The sequence below is a fragment of the Octodon degus genome, unplaced genomic scaffold (assembly GCF_000260255.1).
Source record: "Octodon degus isolate 3935 unplaced genomic scaffold, OctDeg1.0 scaffold00087, whole genome shotgun sequence".
Taxonomy (NCBI): Eukaryota; Metazoa; Chordata; class Mammalia; order Rodentia; family Octodontidae; genus Octodon; species Octodon degus.
The window spans coordinates 5,585,224-5,609,643 of NW_004524663.1; the positions used below are offsets into that span (position 1 = coordinate 5,585,224).

General features: G+C 45.5%; 1 protein-coding gene across 3 annotated transcripts in view; it reads left to right on the forward strand.

The window, feature by feature from the left end:
* The window catches only part of Dock8 (dedicator of cytokinesis 8), a 219,560-nt gene that overhangs the window by 97,369 nt on the left and 97,771 nt on the right, over positions 1-24,420 (forward strand). For all 3 annotated transcript variants that reach the window (XM_023721892.1, XM_004637170.2, XM_023721894.1), the window contains 7 exons: positions 1,031-1,097; positions 5,039-5,188; positions 10,100-10,180; positions 11,526-11,685; positions 13,810-13,946; positions 15,537-15,630; positions 16,284-16,446. In XM_023721892.1, the coding sequence (XP_023577660.1) occupies positions 1,031-1,097; positions 5,039-5,188; positions 10,100-10,180; positions 11,526-11,685; positions 13,810-13,946; positions 15,537-15,630; positions 16,284-16,446 (852 nt within the window). The remainder of the gene's footprint in view (positions 1-1,030; positions 1,098-5,038; positions 5,189-10,099; positions 10,181-11,525; positions 11,686-13,809; positions 13,947-15,536; positions 15,631-16,283; positions 16,447-24,420) is intronic.

Here is a 24,420-nt window from a genome sequence, read left to right on the forward strand (position 1 = left end):
TTGTTAAACTGAGCAGCTTGGAAGGTGCTTGTCTGTGTGTCACGTGGATCACAACACGTGGCAGGATTGTGCTTTGGGGATATATTTACACCCACCATCTTAGAGCACTCAGCAGTCAGGGTCAGTGAGGGGCTCCTCTTGCCAGCTCTCACGAGGTCCCGACTCCTCAGTGTTGTATTCTGGGCTCCACCCCTTCCTCCTACCTGAACCCCACAGTTCCCGAGCAGCAGAGTCTGCTGGGCCAGGCATTCATCTGCACCGTGGCCCAATCTCTGGCTGTCCCACTATAAGGCTAAGGAAAAGTAATAGGCCATTTCTTTGGTATTAACTGACATACCCATTCCTTGAAATTGAGTAAAGAGCTTTCTGTCCTAGAAGTTAAATGTAAACAAGCCCCGAGGCCTCCCTAAAATATGGCAGTTATGGAGATAAGTGTTATTTTGTTGTTTTTTTAATTATTTTATTTATTTGAGAGAGAGAGAGAGAGAGAGAGAGAGAGAGAGTGTGTGGTGTGTGTGTGTGGCCAGCTCAGCCCACCAGGGGGCGGGGCTGGCTGGCATGTGGTGCTGGGGGATTGAACCGCGGTCCCTGATGCTTTGCTAAACTTGTTCTAAGTAGGTGCTTTAGACCACTGAGCCATCTCTCCAGCCCCCATAAGTGTTATCTTGGATCAGACTAAAGGTCTACTCGATCCAATTTTTTTTTTTTTTTTTTTTTTTTGGCGAAACCAGGAATTGAACTCAGGCCCTTGTGCTTGCCAGGCAAGCGCTTACTCTACTGAGCTAATCTCCCCCATCCCCAAGTTTTTCTTGTAGTGCCACCAACAGGCACTTGGGAGGAGTGCCAGCTACCAAGACCTTGTATTATCAGAAGTTTTGCCCAAGTCTTGCATATTTCTTCCTTAACATCCAAGTGTGACTCTTGGGAAACTATATTTTTAACCAGTTTCTACATCCAAGAAGCTTCAGAAAATTCAAAATTATGTCATTTAAAACCACACTGACCTTTTTCCTCTTTCTTTCTTTGACAGGTTTGAGATTGAAATTGAGCCGCTGTTTGCCAGCATCGCTCTCTATGATGTTAAAGAAAGGAAAAAGGTAAGGAAACAATAAAGAACCCATCCTCGAAGTAGGCGTTGTTTTCATGGCTCTTTGGGCTCATGCTTTAAAATACTACTTCCATATAGAAACACATAGATATTAGATTTGGAAAGAAATGGCCTTTGGTGGATCTAGTTGCCTTGCCTCTGTGATTTGTGAAGAAATGATTTGGGAATTAGTAATTGCTAGTAATTGACACTGTTCGAGGAAGGAATGCAGGAATCATCCAGAAGACTTAGTCAGACGCAGACAATGGGTCTTGCCCCAGCATTTATGATGGGGAGAGTCTGAGGAGAGTGGATAGCTGTGCATTGCTAATAGATTTCTTGATGATGTTGAAGCTGGTGACCCGAGAACCACATTGTGAAAACCACTGACCTAAAGGACAAGAGGTTCTGCCTTTTGTTGTTGTTTGCAGTGCTGGGGACTAAGTGCAAAATCTTGTATGTGCTAAGGAAGTGCTTTTTGTTTCTTAATGGTCCAGAGTGTGTGGAGTGGTGAGTGGAAGGCCAGTGATGCCTTCGTGCTGCTCGGTCACTCAGAAACCCTGCGTGGCTGTGCCCCCTCTTCCTCCAGTGTGTGGTAAGGTCAAAACTGGTAGTGAGGGGCTGGGGAGCTAGCTCATCAGTCTAAGCGCCTGCCTGGCAAGCGCAAGGACCCAGGTTTGATCCCCAGTACCTCATGCCATGCCAGCTCACACTGTGTTGGCCACTGAAACCAGGCATGGTGGCATATGCCTCTAATCATAGCACTGGGGAGGCTGAGACAGGAGGATTACTATGAGTCCTAGCTGCATAGTGAGACCCTGTACCAAATAAATAAATCTTTAAAAAAAAAAACAAACTAGGGCCGGGGAGATGGCTCAGTGGAATAAGCACTTCCCTGCCAAGCACAAGGGCCTGAGTTCAATCCCCGGTTCTGCAAAAATAAATAAATAAAATTTTAAAAAACTGTAGTGATTAATTTTTTCAAACGTATTATAAATTTATTTTTTAAAAATTTTATTACAAAAATACATTGCCATTAATCCCCCAGGTGATATTCCCCCTTGTTTTCTACACACTTATCCCATCATTCTTGCCACTTGCTGATACAATTCTTTCTTTCTTCCTTTTTTTTTTTCTTGTATTGTAGGGAAGGGTCTATAGGGTGTTCAGGGTCTCACCACTAGATCAGACTCATAGTGCTCTGCCTGTTTACAGCCTCCCAAGTGCTGGGATTACAGGTGTGTGCCACCACACCCAGTCTCAATCGCCATCTCAGCGCACCCTGGGGGCGGGGCCAGCATAGCACACTAGGGGATTGAACCCCTGGCCCCTGTGCCTGCTTGCAGGTGCTTTAATCTGCTGAGCTATTTGGCCAGTCCTCTGAAACAAATCTGGAAGTTTTCTTTTATAGACAGCCCACTCTGGCCTTGTCACCATCAGGAGGACTTTATACTTGCAATCCCAGGGAAGAGTTACTGGGATTCTAGTAAAAAATTCCATTCTACCACCTCCAGTGTGATACATGGTGAGAATAAAGAGACAAACACGTATGTGCACTTGTGAGGAGCCAAAGGCTTTAGAACAATGGCTGAGGCCAATCAGAATAAGGCCATGACATAGGGCAGAACCTGGGTTTTATTAATTCATGAGGAGGGGAGTGGCTCAGGGCTGAGTGGCTGTGAGAGTGGTGGGAAGTGCCGCGGGCTGGGTGAGGGAGGCTCACCTGCACCTCTGCACTGTGCAGAGAGAGCTCCGCAGAAAGCGTCTGTCCTGGATGTCAGTAACAGGGAGCCTCTCAGTTAGAGGAATCTGCATAATCCAGTTGAGGGAGTGTCTTGTGTTTTGGGTCAGTTGCTGAGCTTTGATGTCAGGCCTTCCTGCCCCCGGGATTTCCAACAGCTCCAGGGCAGTGTCTCGCTTAGTAGTAGGGAGCTGTGGGTGGGCATCGCTGACCTGCCCCTGAGCTCCACATCAGTGCCTCAGCTGGACCCATTTGCATTGCTGGATGTGCATTGAGGGGGTAGGGAATTATCCCAGCCAGCTCTGCACAGTACCAACTCACAGAATTAGGCAAGAGTCAGCCAACATGGGGACAAATGGACTTCCTTCAAGGAGAGCCATCCCGGTGATCCTCCACACTCTTGTGAATTTCTTTAGTTGTGCTGTCATGGCTGCCTCCATGTTCCGAATCAATTTAAAACATTTACATTTCATAGCCATCTTTTTTTTTTTTTTTTTTTTTTTTTGGTACCGGGGATTGAACTCAGGACCCTGCACTTGCCAGGCAGGTGCTTATTCTACTGAGCTATCTCCCAGCCCATTCATAGCATCTTGAGCTTGAGAAAGCACCAGAAGTTACCACAAGGCCAGATCTAGTGAATGAAGTAGATGTGGTCACCGTGGTGTTTCTCTTGTCAGAAATTGCTGGAAGCAATTCTTTCTGTAAATGGCTCCAGAAAGGGGCAAGCACAGGGGGGTGTTTGAGGCAAGAGGAGCACTGGAGAGCCGGTTAATGGCAGTGTGGTTTTTAGCATGATGCAGTGTTTTCTTTACATAAGTATTCTCAGTATCTTGGATGTACCCTCCCCGCATCACTCTTGTCATTGCTGTTGCTGCCGTGAGTAAGGCACAGTGCAGACAGGAGAGGCCTGGGGTTTCAACAAGCCGATTCTGCTCACAGTTTATTGGGTATAGTTTAGTCACATGATACAGTACATGGAGTCTCGCTTGGGCAGATGCTTCTCTTTAAAATGTTCTTGGGGAAAGCCCACCAAAACCAGGGATTGAACTCAGGCCCTTGTGCTTGCCAGGGAAGCACTTATTCTACGGAGCCATCTCCCCAGCCCCTGCTTGCCTATCTTCAATGGAACATCCATCTCCGACAAAACAAAACAAAAAAGGTGGATATAAAGGAAAGACCATTTTGTAGTGAAAAAATATATATGTCTATACAAAACAGTTAGGATAGATATACAGCTACTTTCTCTTAGTTCAATGAGAAGAAAGATTTGTACTAATATTGTTTAGACAAGAGATCATGTCTGCATCTTGTACTGTGAATAACTACTATGAAGACAATAATATGCAATGTTTTAATTATTGTAACTGTCCTACTAATCTGTTTTGAAACTGTCTCATTGCTATTAATAAATATTTTTTAAATAAATAAATAAAATGTTCTTGAGGAGTAAGGAAGGACCCCAACAGCGACCTTGGGCCACCCTGAATTAGAAAGCCATGCTGTAGTTCAAGGTTTGTAATGGATCCTCACCACGTGCAACGCCAGCAGACTCTAGCATCCGTGCCAGGCCGTCTTTGGTATGGCTCGCATCTACCATCTTTCCTCCTAGAGCACATGCAAGTCGGGGTGGGCTGTTCACTGTTCACTAAGCTCACTGTGGGTCTCCCAGCATCTGAGATGTTGATCAGTACTATGCCTCTCCCTGCTGTACCTCACCACCAGCTCTGCCTCTGTCTCTGAGGCCTCCCCTGTGAAAATCTTTCCTAGTCTCCCAGCTGCATATGTGCCTGTATATGGTCTCTCACTTTCGAGAGCCTCCACCACATTTAGTGACTCTGGTGACTTTATTGAGCCTTTACTGTACATAGTGACATGTTGGTCCTTTCTGCACACTAGGTAAGGGCAGAGGCAGTGTTCTGCTCTTCTTTAGTATAGTATTTACCACAGCACTGATACTCAGGAAATATGGGTGGGTTAATAAAATTCTAAGTGTTCCTAAGAATCTCTTTCAAATGGCTCTAGAATATGTAAAAAAAATTTTGAAAACTGTTTATTCAGACTTTCCATTGGCCCCTGGTCTTATACCTCATCCAGGGTTATGTTTTCTCTTTTTAGTGAAATTATTTTGTGGCACTTTCATCTGTTTTAACCTGTTGAGACCAGGAATGTACCAAGTCTAACTTATTTTTCCATTTTATGCCTATCTACAGATCTCAGAAAATTTTCACTGTGACCTGAATTCTGACCAGTTCAAAGGGTTTCTGCGAGCTCACACACCTTCTATTGACCTGTCAAGTCAGGCAAGATCTGCCATCTTCTCCGTCACCTACCCATCCTCAGACATCTACCTGGTAGTCAAGGTGGGCCATCCAGCACGGTCTGATCTGCATATTGTGCCATCTTCACTGCTGTAGTACTGTCAGCATGTGTGTGAGGCAGAAGACGTTGTAAAACATGTCATCCGTGACACTGGAGTGGTTACTTTCCTGACTTACCCTGTTTTCCTTTATAAGTTAATTCACCAGAGAGACTAGGGCCTTTGGAATCTGAGATACCTAGGTTTAAATGCACTTAGTAGCTTTCCAAATGGCTAACGCCTAAATCTTCTGCGATATTAGATCCTCACGTGTGTGGGGGAACGCTCACGCTGACCTCAGTGGGTAGTTGGCTACCTAATGAAACCTGGCCCTTCCTCCCAATTACAGAGCATGCCCTCAGCCATCCAGCTCCGGGAGGCTGCTGTGGAGAAAGAACCAAAGTATCTCTGGTAGTGTTTTCTAGCAATGTTCATGTTTTTCTAGAGACCTTCAGTTAAACCTTCCCAAGTCCTGGCTCTGTCGGTTGAAGCTGTGAGCTTCACTTTCCAAGATTCACTGTCCCTTTCTATCACCACCTCATAGACTGTGTCTAGTGAAAGTCAAAATCAGTGAGGCCGATGTAAGTAGGAGACCCTTTCATTATACACTGGACTCTTTGCTGACATAGGAGAAAGAGCTTTTCTCTGTACACCTAGGCAATGGATTATAATTTAATAACAAGTAATGGGTATTTCACTGACCTCAAGTCAAATAATTGGTCTTATTGACTCTCTACACCAACATTTTTAAAACAAAGCAACAAATTCAGCTGTCTGGTTTCATGCACACCCCACCTTGTACCTGGAACAAGTTTAGTTAGCTCTGGGACTTAGGTCCTTAATCCCACTGACTCTCCAGTGTTTGTGTCCCTAATCCCACTGATTCTCCCATGGTCTCATGGTGGCAGTATAGACATACCAAAGAATCCAGGGAACTCGGAGATCAGTTCTTTAACACCATTTTGGAAAGATTGTTAATTAATCTTAATTAAAGATTGTTAATGCAAATTGTTTAACCTTGTGGAAAGTATAGTTAAAAATCTATAAGTATAGATATCTAAAAGTATATACTTTTTGCTAAAAGTATATATTTCTTGTCAAACTTTAATGTGGTATTCCCAAGTGTGGTATTCCTTAAACATACAGGAAACTTAGCTTAAATCCCACTCTGGTTGCCCTAGTTAAGTTCACAATTCTCTCTTCGCCTGGGAAGCCAACAAAACCAACACTATGAAGCTAAATTTATTTCAAATTCTGTTCTCAGCAAATGACCTTATTCTGATTAATCTGTAGTACTCTGCCACATAATAGCGCTGACCTCATGGTTAATCATCACCAACTATGTCCCCAAATTTCAATGCACCCCTTGTCAATAGCAAGCTTACTCTAAATTGTCTGGATATAATTAAGAAATTTAAATGTACAAGCAAGGCAATCCCTTGTTTGCCTTCTCTCTGTTTTAACTCTAAGGTTAACATTGTTGCCGCTTCCCCCTGAATAGGTAGTAAATGGTGGCACGACCTTGGGCACATCAGGCATTTGTCATTTGATAGGGACAGGCTTCCTTCTTTATCCCTGTTTATTCACAGGCTGAACACCAAACTCTAAACTGTATTTAAATAGAGTCTCCTCCTTCATGTATTGCATATAAAATCACTTGATGAAGGCTTCCAAGTATAAGCCAAGATTGTGTGAAGTAGATGAAAGGATTAATTTCACAAGTGAGGAATGCAGCCTTTTTAAAGGCTGTTTAAGATTAGACAAGCAGGCCCTGAGCCAGACACTCCTTGATTGGACAAAAGGCCCCCTCTTTACCTGCAAAGCCCTCGGTGAGTGGCCCTGACAGTGCGTGCCATTCGGTACCCCCACTGTTGTGCGTGAGTCGTGGAGGGCCGCCGGCTCTCTCTGCCTGCAGCCCCTCCTGCAGCACCTGGAGCGGTCCAGGCCCCGGAAGGGGGTGGTGGGCCATGGCAGCTCCTGGGCCCCCTGGAAGCTAGACACAGTCGCACTTTGACGTTCTGAGGATTTGTCCCCTGTGAGCTTCATATGAGGCTATGACATTGCTGTCCCTTGCTTCAAAGTTCTAATTAAGAAGTTCTTAATCTCTGTTCACAATTCACTTTTTATTTTACGGGTAAAAAAAAAAAAAAAAAGGTGAAACAAAATTGCATAATAAGATAATAGGAGAATAATGGTGGTTAATACACTGCACAATATTATCTTGGAAGTAGTCACTCAGAGCATAAGCTATGGGCAGAAGAACTTCTCCAGTACTAGCACAAACCTTCCTTTTCTATGAACTAAGAGACACTAACAGTATAACCAACTTGCGTTTTTCTCTTTTCCTTCCTTCCTTTCCTGTTTCTACCATCCTATTTTATTTTTACTTTTTGACCATTTCTTCCCATTTCACAATATCTAATGTACAGTTTAGGCCTTATTTACTCTTTCAGTTTCTCACACCAGGGAGACAACACAATATTTATACATGTGAGTGTGACTTATTTCACTTATAAGTATGATCTCTTGGGGCCGAGGAGATGGCTCAGTGGAATAAGCGCTTCTCTGGCAAGCGCTGGTTCCACCAAAAAAAAAAAAAAAACAAGTATGATCTATAGTTGCAACCATTTAGTCATAAAAGTCTCAAGTTTATCCTTCTTTATGGGGGACAACCTGCTCGGGCCCTCCTCCTGTCCTTCTCTCAGAGAGGAGCTTTCTTTCTCTCAATTAATATATTCTGCTCATAAAAAAATCTTTATGGCTGAGTAGTATTCTAGATGTATAAAATGACTACATCTTTTTTATCCTTGATAGGTTATTTTAAGATTTAGCTATTATAAATTATGTTGCTATAAACATTGGTACATGTATATTGCTGTGGTATGTTGTTTTTAATTCTCCTGGGAAGATACCCAAAAGTGGAATAGCTGGGTCAAGCGAGATCTCTAATCCTAGCTTTCTAAGGTATCTCCATACTAATTTTCACAGTGGTTGCCCCAGTCTACATTCCTACCAACAGTGGCGGCTTCCTTTTTTCCCACAACCCCTCCACCATTTATTATTGGTTGATTTCTTTTCTTTTCTTTCTTTTTTTTTTTTTTTTGTGGAACCAGGGATTGAACTCAGGCCCTTGCACTTGCCAGGGAAGCGCTTATTCCACTGAGCCATCTCCCTGGCCTTTATTGGTTGATTTCTTGATGATAGCCATTCTTTCTAGAGTGAGATGGAATCTCAGTGTTGTTTTAATTTACATCTCTCAAATGACCAATGAACACAATCCATTTTAAAGACCATGGTTTTACCCATTGACTTCATGGGGGGGAAAATAGCTTTATTTCAATTCATTCTGTGAGCTCTTGACAATAAACTTTAGGAGAACAGAGTCCATTGTATGTTTTCCACCAAATTTCCCCAGTAGTTATCACATAGCAGATAATCAATGAGTATTTTTAAATGAATGAATGAGGACACGTATTGTCTGATGCTAGTCAGTTTCTAAGCTCAAAGACAATGCTGCTGTATTTTCGCTGATGCATCTTCTAGTGGGACCAACCTGAGGTCTTAAGTTTCTTTGATTGGAAGAAAGCCTTCCTGCTTGAAATCTTCCCTGAATCAGGTGTCCATTGAACAGCACCATGCCACTGCCTTTAACCACACTAAATACTCCTCTATTAATAGGATATTCTGGCTTAAATACCTCAGGTCTATCTAGTAACCCAAGTTTTAATAGCGTATGTGTCCATGGACATGAGAATGATCCAGCTGTGCCATCTGCCAGCTCTTTGATTGCCAGGGTTGACTTGGTTCATCTGGCTGGCTCGGCAGGTGTCCCCTCCCACCTTACTGTGCCTTGCCTTCCACCCGAAGCCCTGCGCTTGGTTGAAGAGGATGACCTTCCCCAGTAGAGGAGAGCCATTTCCTCTGTCTGGGTACAGGAGCAGCTGCTCTTTCCTCCCGGATCCCCCACACAGCTCTCCAGGGCATGTGCCTACTGGATATGTTGTCTGGATTCAAGGGTCATCTGCACTGATGACACAGCTAGTGGGACGAGAGCTGCTTGTCTTTCTCATCAGCATCTAAATTGAATGTACCTCACATCCAGGCAGATGCTACTTGATAAGGAGAACTTTCTTTCTTTCTTCCTTTCTTGTTAAATTTTCTGAGAATTAGGGAGAGAATTAGCTGAAAATTAGAGAATTTCAAATATCACCTTTTCTGTCTCCTAACGTGGTGCCCAGACTTACGGCAGATCCTTCAGAGGCAGAATGGAAAGAAATCTCCACAGCAGCAGCATTGGGCCACCTCGCAAGCGCTCAGCAAAGCGACACTGGGCTGCACGTCTCGGTGCTCTTCAGTTTCTCTCCAAGTTGCTAAGTTCGGAGACGCAGCCCTAATAGGAAATACAGGACACAATTACAGATAATTTATTCCATTCATTTATTCATTTTGTGCAAGGCTTTAGTCCCGAACCCAGCTTTTATAGAGACCATCTCTCTTTTTTACTTTGTAAGCAATACTAAAGAAAATGAGCTTTTCACTTCCCACATACATCTCATGGGTCTTGTTTTATAAAATAACTTCTACTGCATTTTTATTACAGACATAATACATGTTTATTGTTTAAAAATAGACACTACATATCAGCAACAGGAAGAAAATAAAAATCACATAATCCCACCACACAAGGATAACTACTGTTAACATTTGCTAGGTATCTACTATCATCCTTTTAACATGCCTTTATAATTCTTTTCAGAAAATTCTATGGCACTGTTCACATTTTTTTTTATCAGAAAATATATATTATGCACATCTTATTGTCACTGAATACTGTTCCTAAGCATGATTTTGATGGTTGTATAGAGTCCATTATGTGGATATAATTCACTTACTTTAATATTATTTTTCTGGATAGATTGAAAAAGTCCTTCAGCAGGGAGAGATTGCAGACTGCGCAGAACCCTACATAGTTATCAAAGAAAGTGACGGCGGAAAGGTATGACAACTTGAGGATTGCTAAGAGCTGACATCTTAGAATAAGCAGATATTCTCAGAAGTGCTTCACATATAGTTAATGGGAGTTAGACTACAATATGTCTTTATATAACCCTAATAAGTTGTATTTAAGCCAAAGTAGAAAGACTACTTATTGGTGGTAATCTTTTAAAGAAAGTAATCATTGCTTCATAATTGATGATATGCACCAATGTCTGAGTTCAAAATGTGGCTGGGACAAAGCCATGGCCTGTTGTCTTTGTTCTAGGACCTGAAAAGAGCAAGTAGGAAGGCCACAGAGATCCCATGAAACCACTCAGGCCCGGTGTCCTTCCTGCCTTCCTACCAGCAGGGGACATTGTCCTGCCCCGTGCTAACATTATAATGTCCCTCATAAATTAATTAGCATATTGTAAGTCCTAAGCCATGAAAAGGATGTCTCTTCTCAGCATCAATCTGTGAAGCTTCCCAGGATGCTTTTTAAAATATAACCTTTCTGGGTTGGAGAGATAGCTCAGCGGTCTAAGCGTCTGCCTGGCAAGCACAAGGATCCAGCTTCGGTCCCTGGTACTGCATGCCATGACATGCAGGCCCTTGGTCCCCAGGAACACTGTGTGGAACATTAAAACCAGGTGTGGTGATGCGCACCTATAATCCCAGTGTTGGGGAAAGTGAGACAGGAGGATCACTATGAATCCAAATTGTGTATTGAGACCCTATACCAAATAAATAAATAAAGTTAAACTATAAACTTTCTGGAATAAAGTTTCCCTAATTGACCTCATATATTTCAAATAAAATTGATAGAACTCAAGACTTTTGTTAAATCTATCACTTAATCTGAACTTAGAATACCTTGGAAGTTGTTAGTCTTTGTAGGTTTTTTTTTTTTGGTTTGGTTTGGAGATGGGGTTATTATATATTTGCTGCTTATTTGTTTTTGTTTTTTTTAGTTTTCCAGAGCAACTTTGTTAAACACATTCTCTTGAATCTTAGTAGATAATGCATTAAATTTCCCGTCCCAAGTTTTTTCATGAGAATCCAAATCATGTCTATACCTGGAAGAAGCACTTGTAGATTAGCTGGTATAAAAGCCTTGAACGTTTCCTTTTTTTAGCAGAAAGTTCAGTTTACTTGTAGCCTTTTGTTAAAACCTTCCCTTTAAATATTTATTCCCTCGCCGTCTAGACTTTCTGGCACAGGTTGAGCCGTTTTTCTGCCGAGTCTCTCCTTCATCAGTACAGCTGGGGGTTAGCGGTGACTGTTAGGTCCACCTCAGATGCAGCGGACATGGTGTGAAGGTCATATTTCTCATTTCAGCTCATCTCTTTCTGTTTTTCCTCTAGAGTAAGGAAAAGGTTGAAAAACTAAAACTTCAAGCTGAATCCTTCTGTCAGCGTTTGGGCAAATACCGGATGCCCTTTGCCTGGGCTCCCATCAGCCTCTCCAGCTTCTTCAATGTCTCCACCCTTGACAAGGAGGTGACTGATGCAGAACCCACATTCGGTAAGGTTTCCATCTGCAGTGGGAAGGGGCTGCTGGCCAGGGGACAAGCCCTGAGGTCAGCAGCTGTTAGGAGGGGCTCAGGAGTAGAGGAAGGGGCATGACTGACAAGGAGGGAGGAGATAAACAAATGACTGGCTTGCGTGTTTGATTAAACAGCTATTCCGCCAAAGAATCACGATGAACATTTATGGAGCTTAGATATGGCCTTATGGATAAGAGCTCTCATGGAATTTTGTAACTGTTTCAACTCTGCAGAAAGCTAATTTTCAGTAGCTGCCTTTTCTCAAAAAATAAGTCTTGAAAATAACAAGAAAATGTAGTAACAATCTATAGTTGGTTAAGCAAAGCTACCGTGCTTGGCTCTTAAACGTAAGAACAAACCAGACACAAAGGACTTGAGAAGCAAAATTTAGATTCCTAGCAAAATTTTCAGTGTCTTAAGGTCTGTTTTGCCAAGCACCATGAAAAAATGAGTCTTGTTACAGTTCCAATTTATTTTGCATGTTTTCTCTTTTCCATCACCTCCCTCCTTGATCTGAACCTTAATTGCCTACAGGACAGGTGTGGAACTGTGCAGGTGTTCCAGAGTTCTTAAGTAGACACCCCCTTACCACCTGTGGCAGGGTTTCTGCCTTCCTAAATGTGCCACTGTAGTCAGCAAATGTTGATATCTACCTTCACATTTCTCATGCATTCCTTACCTCTGCCACTAGTGAACTGTTGGTTTTTCCACAGGAGGGGAAGAAGGAAGGGAGGGAGGGAAGGAGGGAGGGAGGGAGGAAGGAAGTCAGGGAGGGAGCAAGGAAGGGAGGGAGGGAGGACGGGGAGAGGGAGGGGCATGTGTTATTGCTGCAACTCTTCTGACTTACAACAATTACCAGTCAGAAGCCCTGGGTTGTGTCTGACTTGTGGATGACAAACTCCACTTTACTACTTTTTTGACCTTCACGCCACAATTTTTCTAATGCCAGCTTCTCAGTGTAGTCAGCCTTATCTGAAAATATTCTGTGTGGAATTTAGACTGCACCCTAAGCTGAGTAATTAGGACCCAGAGTTTGCTGAGACCTTTATAATTTCTAGGTCAAGGATGAATTAACGTGACCCCAGAGCCTGAAGCCTGAAGTGTAAGAGGCGCGGTGTATTCTGCTGAGATAGTGTGGCAAGTTTACGTGGGTCAGGGCTGCAGAAAGCTTCAGTTCAGCACCAGAGTAATAATTTTTTTTCATTAAACTTTTTTTTAATGGGTCTTAAAAATTCGGTGACAGATTTTTGGTCAAGTAGTTTTTGTTAAAAAGCATTGATTTTAAAAACTAATAACTTAAAAACTGCCACACACTCCCAAAAAATGGTCCACAAAATATTATCCTTTCCCTCTGAAGGTTTTATGATGCATTGTTATCATTAACCAGTTTTTCATTATTAAACTTAAATGGCCAATTGGGAGAAAGAGTTCTGAGACTGATCTTCCACCACTGATTAAGACTAAGGGTGTGGGGGTGTTAGAATTAAGGATAAGAATATTTGATAATATCCAAAAGTAGGAGTTGGAACTGTTGAGAGTTCCAAGCAGTTTGCCTACTCACCTGGAAAGCCCTGAGATTTTCATTATAAAAGCCAGATGATCCCCATCTGAAACCTAGGAAGGGACCAGAACCTGCTACATAGGGTCTGAGTCTTGGCCCTGTCTCATTCCCATTGTGGGGTCAGCTGTAGCAGAAGCTCAGTTCTGTTTGCTGGTCCACATGCAAGCGCAGAGGAAGCCAGGTCCACGGCGCATGCCAGCTGCCCCTCGCTTGCGCGGCTTACAGTCACAGCGTGTCGGGGTGCTGTGTGCTGACTCTCCCAATGCAACGCCAAGGTGAAAATGGAGCAAAAGCAAACACTGCGCTGAGGAGTGCTTGTCAGGAGACCCTCATCTGCTGTGCTTCTGGACTCTTGCTGGGAAAGCCTGGCTTCTCCACTGGGCACCCAGTAGGACTAAGCAAAGGCCCATGGAGGAAACACGGCATCAGAACAAGGATGGCTGTGTTGAGCATCTTTAACCATTCTCTGTGGCAATGTTGATAACTGCTGTGTATTCAAACAGAAAGGCTCACTTTAGAATGACAGACGTTTTTCTTTAAGGGAGAAACTCTGGAGGTGAGCGAAGGAGTCTATCCCAGTCCAGAAGGCTCTCTGAACGAACACTCTCCTTGGAGGAAAATGGGATTGGACCCAACTTTAAAACCACCAGCATGACCATTAATAGCTTTTACAAGCAGGTTGGTATCGCTATATGTGACAGGAGGTCTGGGTGCATCTCCATGCTGTGTGGGTGCTGGAACCCACAACAGAACGCTGAGGGGTTAGGAAATTGAGTTAGTAAGCCTCAGAAAACCTCATTGTTGTTATCTACAGAACAAGTATGCTGGCTCACTTCAGGGTGAGGACTGTTGGGAGGATTCCAAGCCATGAGGCATGGGGTGCTCCCCTCAGGGTACCTAGGATGCATAAGTGTTTAGTGAGTGCTGCGTTCTTGGAGAGACAGATTTGTCCCCATGAGTACAAACTGTCCTGCTGGAGCCTATGTTGCTCAATCCATGTATAAGCTGGCCGAGACACCGTGCCCCTGCTGGCCTCAGGTTGCCTGGTCTGTCTGCCCTTCTGTCCCCTGGTCTCTGTGCAGCCTTCCCCAGATTCCTGCTTGCTCCGGGAGGGAGACCCTTCCAGGTGGAGCTCTTATGAGTTTAAATTTTTAAACTTTCTAGAGTTTTCAAATGCATAAAGACAGAATGTACTGTGGGAGTTGTCAGGGGCTGGGGGAAGATGGGATTGAGAGTAGTTGTTAAGGGATGTAGAGGATGAGAAGGTTTTTACAAGATGAACAAATACTGGAGATTAATTGTACAATAATGTGAATGTACTAAAACTGTACCCTTTGGAATAGTTAAGATGGTAACTTCTGTGCTTCTTATATTTTCCACTAAAGCTTAGACTCACTTTGATTGTTTTGGAAAATTTTTCCATAGCTCAAGCAGTCTTCAGGGGGCATTAAAACAACCACCTGAAGACAGTAAAATGCAGAAAGAACTGTGCCCCATGCACATTGTAGACATAGAAAGCAACGGGAACCGTGTCTATTTAGAATATACCCCTTCGGCTGGGGAGATGGCTCAGTGGAATAAGCGCTTCCCTGGCAAGCACAAGGGTCTGAGTTCAATCCCCAATTCTGCCAAAAAATAAAAAAATAAAAATAAAAATAAAAAATAGAATATACCCCTTTACTGCACTACCTCAGGGGACAAGATCCTTGACTCAGCTAAGCCTGCGTTCCTTCCCTAGGACTAAGACATGCACATCCACCTCCTTACAGGGCAGGGAAGATTTGATCATGCCTGTGTCATCTTTGGCGGGGTTCCTTCCCCACACAGGCACATGGCGCTAGCACTTACGCTTTACCTTCTTATTCAAGGCAAATGGGAAGAGAACAAAACAAGAAAGAGGGAAAGATGCTTTCTCTGTCTTCAGATCCTTGGAGTAGAAAGTAAACCTGTTCTGTGTTGTTCCAAGGAGCAGGAGTATCCTCGGTGGGTGGCGCTTACAGGCAAAGCTCACAGCCCGATTCCCGAGAGTCACGTGGCTCCCTTGGGGTGCCGCACAGCACCCACACCACCCCCCCAAAAAAAGGCTGTGAGAAAAACAGTTGACAGCAGTTGAGCTAAAGGATTTCACAGTTGCCTGTAATCCTAATTTCTACAAAAGACTGACTAGGATAAAACGTAAAGATAAATATCTTCCTTGAACACCTGGTTGCGAGTTCAGGAGTCAACAGAGCAGCTCCAGTGACCCTGGATTTTTCCTTTTCTTGGCAGGAAGGAGATCGCCTTAGTGACGAAGACTTGTTCAAGTTTTTAGCCGATTACAAGAGATCTTCATCCTTACAGAGAAGAGTCAAGGCGATTCCAGGTCTTTCTCCTTTAGAGCTATGCCCGAGCCGTCCACGGTGGGGCGCATTTGCTGTCTAATGCTATAAGCGCAGTGTGGAAATTGGAACTTGGGGTTAAGAATCTGAATTGGTTTGCATTTTGGGCAAATCTGGTTCTTCTTCTATTTTTCTTAAAGGATTGGTTGTATAAATACTGTTCTTCAGATCTAGTTTCCCAGATTGCTGTTGAACAGAGTGGTCTTTTTTGTCCCATAAAATATTCTGTGGAACCCTGAGAATATGAGAAAAAGCGAATGATCTGAAGAGAAACCAGAGTTTTAATATGCTTTGGTGGAGGGTGAAGACACTTTCCCTATTCTCAGCAATACTGCCCATTAGGACTTCTGTAGCACCCTTGGGTATCTGGGAATTTAGTTCATAAACCACCACGCTTTACTGCTAGCAATATAGGGAAGTTATTACATATGTATTAAAATGTGTTAATTCTAGAAGGAGCTATAAAGGTCCTTTGATCCGCTTCTACTAGTTTTTCAAACGATATGAAATTAGTGGGGAACTCCAAACCCCTTACACTTTCACAGTCTAACCTTATTTGTCTAAAAACAGCACCTCCCTAGGTTCCCTCCTAACCTGACAATTTCTGTACTGAGCCTGTCCTGTGTCCCCTCGTCAGGCTTGCTGAGACTGGAGATCTCTCCAGCTCTGGAGCTAATCAATGGCTGCCTGACTCCTGAAATGCTGCCTGTGGTACCCTTTCCTGAAAACCGGACACGTCCACACAAAGAAATTTTGGAATTTCCAATCCGAGAAGTGTATGTCCCTCATACGGTGTACAGGTAAGAAACACAGGCTCCGGGAAAACCATTCAAATTTTCAAATTTTGTTAGGCTGTGCGCATTGTCCTTAAACTTTCTGCACCCTAAGTTTTGGAGAAAATGAGCTGTGATGTGTATGTGGCTCTGGATAACTGCCAGATCTCTTCGTAAGGATTTATCTCATTCTCATTAATAGGAAAGTCTATCTGCAGTCATCAGTGTAGTTTAGGAGAGGGGTTGACCTCTTATCGTCAGCAGTGGAACAAGTTTACCAGTCATGACCTGGGTTTTCTTCTGTGCAGAAGGACATATAAGGCAGTGAGAAGCGTGACCAAACCATCTGTGTTGTCTCCGGCCAAGACGTGCTCTGGCCAAGAGAATGTATGGCAAGGGCAGCGACGCTCTGCATGTGCACCGCCGGCAGCCGCTGGCCTTCTCAGCGTGTGGCTAGTCAGTGTGTGGCAGGATGGAGGAAATAAAACGGAACCTAACTCGTTTCAGTTCTTTTAAGCTTAAGTAGCTTCACGCGGTAAGCCCCTCCCTATTGGAGGGCAAGGAGGTCGAGACTGACAGCCTGAAGAGCTGGCTGCGTTACTCCCAGGAGTCACCCGCATGCTCATGACCTCTCGTCCACAGATGTCTGGCAGACCACTGCTGCTCCAGTGCTTCTACTGTTCTTTTTTTTCTTTGTTTTTCATTTTATGTATTTGGTACAGGGTCTCACTATGCAGCTTGGACTCATAATGATCCTCCAGTCTTCAGCCTCCCTAGGGCTGGGATTACAGGCATGCGCCACCACGTCCCAACTCAGTCGCTGACTCAGCACACCTGATGGTGGGGCCGACACCACATGCGGGACTGGGGATCAAACCCTGGCCCCTGAGCTTACCAAAGCAGGCACTTAGTCCGCTGAGCTATCTCACCAGCCCTCTACTGTTCATTTTAGGAACATTGCTTAGAATTGCAGTAAAGAATGCTACATCAAGCATCCAGAAATGACATCTTGTTGCCTTTTTATTTTTGTATATAACATAAACTCAAACCTTAATGATTAAGCCTCCTTCAGCCCCAGAGTTCTACTTTGCTCCTAATCATCACTGGCATCGTGAACGCATGCATCCTTTCTTCTATTTTTTGTGGTTTTACAGAGATGCACACACACACACAGAGACAGGTACATTATCTATGAATACCTATGTTCATGTAAAAATAGTGTTATTTTTATATTCATTTAAAATTTATACAATGACCTCATGTTCCATGCTGAGTACCTTGTTTTCTATGCAACAGTCTTTTCTAATTTTTCCCTTTTCTTCAGTATTTCTACTTGAGACTTTTACTGACTCAATGCACTATTTAGTTTTTTCTTTTTAGTTAGATTGTCATAAATTTAACCAAGTCATACATTTAACTCCTTACTAGTTTGTGTCTTAGAAATATCAATACTGGGTTATAGAGAGCAATGTCCTTCCTTTGATCATGCTGTGTTGTATTCCTTCATGTGATGAGGGTGTTTTTATTTATGCTTCCCGCTATTTGTAGATTTGTGTGTTTGTTCCGATTTGGGGCTCTGGCCAACACTGTGCCAAGATAGTTCTTGTCCTTGTAAGTGTTTGAAATTTTCCCTGAGCAGTAACTACTGAGTCGGGCCTGATACGTATTTTCAGTTCTAGTCATCTTGCTGGTTTTTTCCCAAAACAGTACCAGTTTGCTATCTTACCAGTGATGCAAGAATTGCACCTTTTCCCCCATTTTTATCCACTCTCTGAAGTATGCCATTCATGGCACTGAAACACCAAGACCCTTGGAGCTCACCTGACCCCAACACCCCCACCCCCAGTTCCCAAATTCCCTGGGCCAGACCCACAGAGGATGAGTATGTGGTTCGGGGAAGTAAGAACTCTCCTGTGAGTCACGCAGCCCTTGCGTGAGGCTGAGTGCGGCCTTTCTGTGTGTGTGTGTGTGTGTGTGTGTGTGTGTGTGTGTGTGCTGCTCGGCTCAGCTCCCTGCTTCCTGACTTTATTCTCTCCTCATTCCTTAGATGCCAGCCCAGCCCTGCTTCCTTCCCAGAGGAGCCCCACATTCCCAGGAAGCAGTCCTCTCCACTCCCTAGTCCCTCCAGGCACATTATGCAGATGTTTGCTTAAAGAGGCTGTGTTTGTATCTTTTTAGAAACCTTATCCTCTAATTGGAAAAACAGTGCTCATGGCATTAGAAGAAACTCTCCCCAAGGAATTCTGTAGTTATTCAGCTTCTCCAGTGTCTCATCACCCCCTGGAGTCATAACTATCTCACTCAGGGATACAGGCATCATCCCTTAATTACATCGTAGTGGGACCTGGAATGCCTTAGTGCCCTGAGCCTTCTGAACTGTAGGCAGGAGAGGAGGGCGAGTCCAGGCAGAGGCCTCCAGACCCCGATGGCGTGGTGAGGAGCAGGGCCCAGCCACAGAGTATCCTTTAGCTGCACCGGAGCCTTCGCGAAGGCCAGGCCAGGGCACCCTGGGGATGCCAGGTCTGTACTCTGAGAATGACGGGCAATGCCTCCCTCCTCTTTGGTGTGAGCTCCTCTTCGCCACTCCTGGGTGCCTCATTTTATAACTTGGGCAAAGAAAGAGACATGCACTGAACTCGGCTGAGAATCTTCCTACATGAAAGTTGCAAGGTGTTCAGGGAGCACCTCATGTAAATCTCGCATGCTGCTGTCAGCCTAGAGCATTCCTTCTCTGAGCTCACGTGCTTTCTGGCAGTCGGTTAGGTTGTCCTGACTGAGCCCATCTAGACTAAGGCTGTCCTTTCCAGCATCTCCAGTCCTGTGTACAAAGTGGAAATGGAAAAATCAAATGAGATGGGTAATTTGACAAAGTCACATCTGCCGTGGGTGACCTTGCCAGCCCATTTCTGTCCATTTTTCTTACTGTTGTTCTGTGGCCTCTGCCCAGACCTCCAAAAGCTTGCAGCCCCTGGCTTTTCTGTCCTGCGCTCCATAAAAGTCTTTTAAGCAAAGATCTCTACACTCAGGCTGCGGTGTCCGTGACAATGTGGCTTGAAGCCTCCTCTCTTCTGAGAGTATCCCAGCCCCTGGACTTAGCTGAGAGTTGGGGTCGTGATGCGAAGGCTGTGTGTGCGGAGCATGCGTCACTGTTGGTGCGGCTGTTTGCAGCTGCAATTCCAGATCACAGGCGCATCCATGTTTGGACATAAAATGCTTGAAAATGAGGCTTCAGAGCAGGTAAATTTAGGGATAATGCGCAATCTGAATAAGCCTCACCTCCTGAATGTGACATGGTTTGACATGGTGGCTCTACCCGGAACTTACGGAGAATACATCTGTTGAGCAGCAAACACTGAATGCCTTGCTGACAAGGCCAGGATTTCGTGTCTAACTGGCATCCTCTTCAGGCTGTGGAGCCACCTTGAGTGGAGGAGACCGTCGCTTAGTTCACGTGGCAGACGTTGCCTGGCCTGGAGTCCAGGCCTTGCCAGAATCATGCTGCAGGATCTAATGTCGGCAAGTTTTGGTTTAATGTCCTGTGAGAACTCAAGTTACCTCTACCTGTCAGAGTGGCCACTGCCACAGGCTTGAGGAGAATGGCACAGGATTGCCTGAAATTGCTTTTGCATCCTCAGCCCCACCATCCTCTCACCTCACAAGGAAACCCTCCTTCCCGGCAGGTGCAAGCTTCTCTTGCATGCAGACAGGGAAGCTGCGATTCTTGATAAACTAGAGTGCTTGACCTTGCGCACCAGCGCCCAGCACAGCCGCCCTTCTCCTGGCACTGAGGAGACCCTCTCCAGTTACCAAGCTGAGGGGGCTTCTGCTGGGGGCTCATTTCCTTGGACCAAATTAAGTGCCCTCCAAGGGTACCCCCCACGCCGTGGCTTCCCCCAACATGTTAGCCAGAGTTATTTCAGGCTCATTCCTTTTCTTAAAAATCCTCTTCACTAACTCCTAACTGGCTGACTGGCAGGCGAGACCAGCTGCTGCAGCCATCAGGGCCGCCCTTCCCCCTGCAGGCTTTGGCTCTGTCGAGTCCTGACGACTTCACGCGATGTGGAAGGTGCCTTCCTCCTAGGCCAGCTCAGACTTCTGGTCTGAGAATGTTTAGCTGAGTAGGAGGAGGGCGGCTAATTAGCCATCAAAGAAATCATGTTCCAACTGATAGGCCTCTCCCGGCAAGCACAGTCCACGGCAGGCCTGATAATTGGACAGCGGGCCTTAGAGGCTCTGCGGCTCTGGTGAGATGCAAATGCACTCAGTGGCTTCTTTAATGTAATCGCCAGTGAAAGGGACGGCGCCTAACAAGCTCATTAGGACCTCAGTGCCTGTGATCTCCGTGCAGAGCCGGGGCAGCCACGGGATAAAATGCCCTGGAAGGCCTCCCTGGGCCTCAGCCCCCGCCTCGCCTCGCAGCCCAGCCTGTGCTGGCACTGCGTCCTGGAGCAGGGCGCTACGGCGCCTCTCGCTCTGCTGAGTTTCCAGAGGCCTGGGTCACATGGGCCTCCATACAGCTGTCCAGGGGAGGAGCTGCGAGGCGAGGCGGGTTTGGCAGCAGTCAGGTACCTGTCTGTCAAGAATCGGAGGCCCCACGGCTCGTCTCTGCATGTGAGGACGGTTGTTCCACCAACAACTAATCCTGTTGCACAGAAAAAAGGCTACTCTGGTGTGATAGCTAAGTGATGATCAAGAGCTGTGATAGGCCTGGCCATTATCTCTGGAAATCACCCACGAAACAATTCCTAAATGCCCACCTGTAATCCTGGCCAGCAGCCAAGATGCCAAGGGAGAAGGATCACAAGTTAGAGCCCAACCTGGACAGCTTAGCTGAACCTAGTCTCAAAACACCATGTTAGGGGGGCCTGGCCCTAGCTCAGGCCTTTAAGTGGCTGCTTCCACAAAGCTGTCAGCCTCAGGTTGCTGGAGTTTGAACCTCACAACTCTCCCGCTGGCCAAAAGTGCCCTGAAGGCATTCGAGGAACAAAAAAAAACAAAAAAAAAACACCATGTTAGAAGCCTGAGGCTGTATTCCAGCAGTACAGTGCTTGCCCAGCAGGTATCCTGCCCTGAGTTCAGTTCTGTGTTCTCCAAAACCAAGCAAACAATATCTTCAATCACGATCAAATATAGCATCTCATTCTGTATTGTTTCTCTAGTTATTTAAATTTTATTTGTCTATTTATTTATTTGGAACCGGGGATTGAACTCAGACCCTTGTGCTTGCCAAGCGAGCGCTTATTCTACTAAGCTATCTCCCCGGCCCCTAAATTTTATTTATTTTGGGATACACAGTTTGTTCTAGAGGTTTAAATTGCTTGAGCATGGAATGTTGGCATAGGCATGTAATCCCAGCATTTGGGAGGCTGAGGCAGGAGGATTGTCATGAGTTTGAGGTCTGCTTGGGCTACACGGTGAGATGAAGGCCAGCCTGAACTACATAGCAAGACCCTGTCTCAAATAGATAGATAGATACATAGATAGCTTAAAGGAATGGAAGCACATAGGGTGAGAAATTCTATCGCTCCTGAATTCCAGCCATCCCACTGCCCTCTATGGAAAGAGCTCATTTAAGCGTGTAAATGGTTTGTTCATGGGGAAAAAAAAAATCCTGTTCCACAAACAAGTGACTGCTAAGCCTTGTGAAAACATCCGCTAGGCTTCTGGGGAGACATATAGTAAAAGAAACAGGAGAGGGAAAGACAGTTCCTTTTGTTGTTTCATTTATTCTTCAAATATCAAGTGCCTACAACATGGATGCTGGAGAAACAGCAGCAGGCACAGCCGATGGGAAGAGCCCACACCTCAGGCCTCAGGGCCGTGGCTGACCGTTGGAGGCTGTGGTTTTTCTCATGTTTTGTGCAGGCTTTGCTAAGACTACAGCATACAAACCCATGCGAGCAGGCTTTTCCCACTGTCACGTGAGTGGAGCATGGTCTTCACGCTGCTCCGCACCTCGGCCGCCTCACCGAGCCCTGTTTTGTGAAGAGCACTTTGATATGAACATGTGGAGCCATACCTGCCTTTTGTAATGGCTGCCCTGAGCCTCGCTGTATGAACGTTCGGGATCCGCCCAGCCCTGCGCTGGCAGGCACGTAGCACATCTCGCCCTTTGGCTCCTACTCATGCTGCAATGAAATGCCTTACAGATACATTTCACATGTGTGCAAACCTATCTGTTGGACAGATCACTGCTTTTCATTCTTTCAAGATGAGTTTGGGGCTGGGGAGATAGCTCAATAGAATAAGAGCATACCTGGCAAGCACAAGGTCCTGAGTTCAATCCCCAATTCTGAAAAGAAAAAAAAAAAGGAAGATGAGTTTGAAGCGCTCTGCCCTCAGCTCAGCGTAAGACAGTACCGAGGCCCAGCCTTGGTTTTATTGGGCTTAGACAGCACTTGCTCATGGAATAAAAACTTCCATAAACCGTTTCATTCAGCAGAGCAGTAGCTGCCCAGGCCATATGTCATTTGAATTAGCCAAGGAATGGAAACAAAAACAAAAAGAATTCCTAGTGCTAGAGGCAGCTTGCTCTCAATAGTAAGTCAGGGACACAAATCGCACATTCCTGGTGCATTGCTCCAAAACTCAGCACTATTTTGTAGAGTGAGAAACTTCAGGAGCCAGCCAGAGGCCTACAGAAGTTTAGCAGTGGTGGCGGGTGTCTGGGAAAGCTGTGGGTGCAGTACACAATGTGACCACTAGAGGGCATAGCCTGCTCACTTTCTGAAACCCTTTTTATTAGCAAATGGTCGTGATTGGTTACAGCGGAACACACATTTATCTTTTGCCTGTGAAGCATAAGACTAAGAAGTAAGAAGTATCCCAGTGTGCAGAGATACTGCTGTTGTTGTTTTCTGCAAGGGATTTTATTCTCATGTGTTGGCCTCTGCCTTCTTTCGTGGGCAAGTCATGACTGAGGATGCCTAAGCCTTTTTATGGAAGATGTAGCAGGAAGGGAAACTAAGACATGCACCCCGTGTGTGGGAAAAGGGACTGTGGTTTACGGAGCGCGTTTACACCTTCTGTAAGCCTCAGATGCAAAACTTAGAGCCCGCAGAGGGTTTGCCTGAAGACATGGGCGAGGCAGGGGTGAAATAAGGGGGAGCCGAGCTCGCTTCTGTCCCCGCCGCACAGTGCACAGCGCCTGGCAGCTCGTCCTGCGCCCACGTCCTCCGAGACGCACCCCCACGCACTTCAGAAGCCCACCTTCCGGGGCGCGCGGCAGCCCAGCGGTGTCCCGGCAGTGGGCAGATCCAGGCTGCCCTTGCCGAGGACCTTGCAGGCTGTCTAGACGAGAAGGAGCCCCTGCAAGTTCCAAAAGCCTTCTTTCATTTCTACCCTGTTGTTCATCTTGGGGGGTAAAAATCCACCCTTTTTTTAGAGAGGAGGCCTCACTGAAGTGGCCCCAGCTGGCCTCAAACTCTGGGGCTGAAGCGGCCGGTCTGCCTCGGGCTCCTCAGCTGGGACCTTCGGCACTTGCCACCACAGTTGCCTGAAATTATTATTTTAAAAGCCTTGCTTGCGGCAGCTTGTCTTTGGTGGGACACCCTGCAGGAAGCTGCTCTTGTATTTCTTTTGCGATGGTGGGCATGGGTGGGGTCCTCTGTGCTGCTTGGCATTTCCTTCTCAGTTCTGGCTTTCTCTGTGCAGTAATTTATAGACACCTTTCTTTACAGACGCAGGCTCCGTGTCCCTGCCCTCCCGGAGAGGTTTGGTCTGCGACGTGGCCCGCGCTGTAACTCCTTTCTGTTTGTCCTCTGTCTGTCTGTCTGTCTGTCCATCCATCCGTCCAGGCATGTTGTGGTTTCAGGCCTTAGGCAGGCTGCCTTCTGCCCCTCTCTGCAGAGGTCCCCGCAAAATATGAGGTGCTTCGCCAGGATGTCCCAGGGGAGGTGGATAGGGGACTGCGTATATCACAGCATAAGATAAGATAGAACCCAGCGGACTGGGTTTTGACAGTGTGATCAGTTTTGTGTGTTTTGTTTTAAGTTTGGTGCC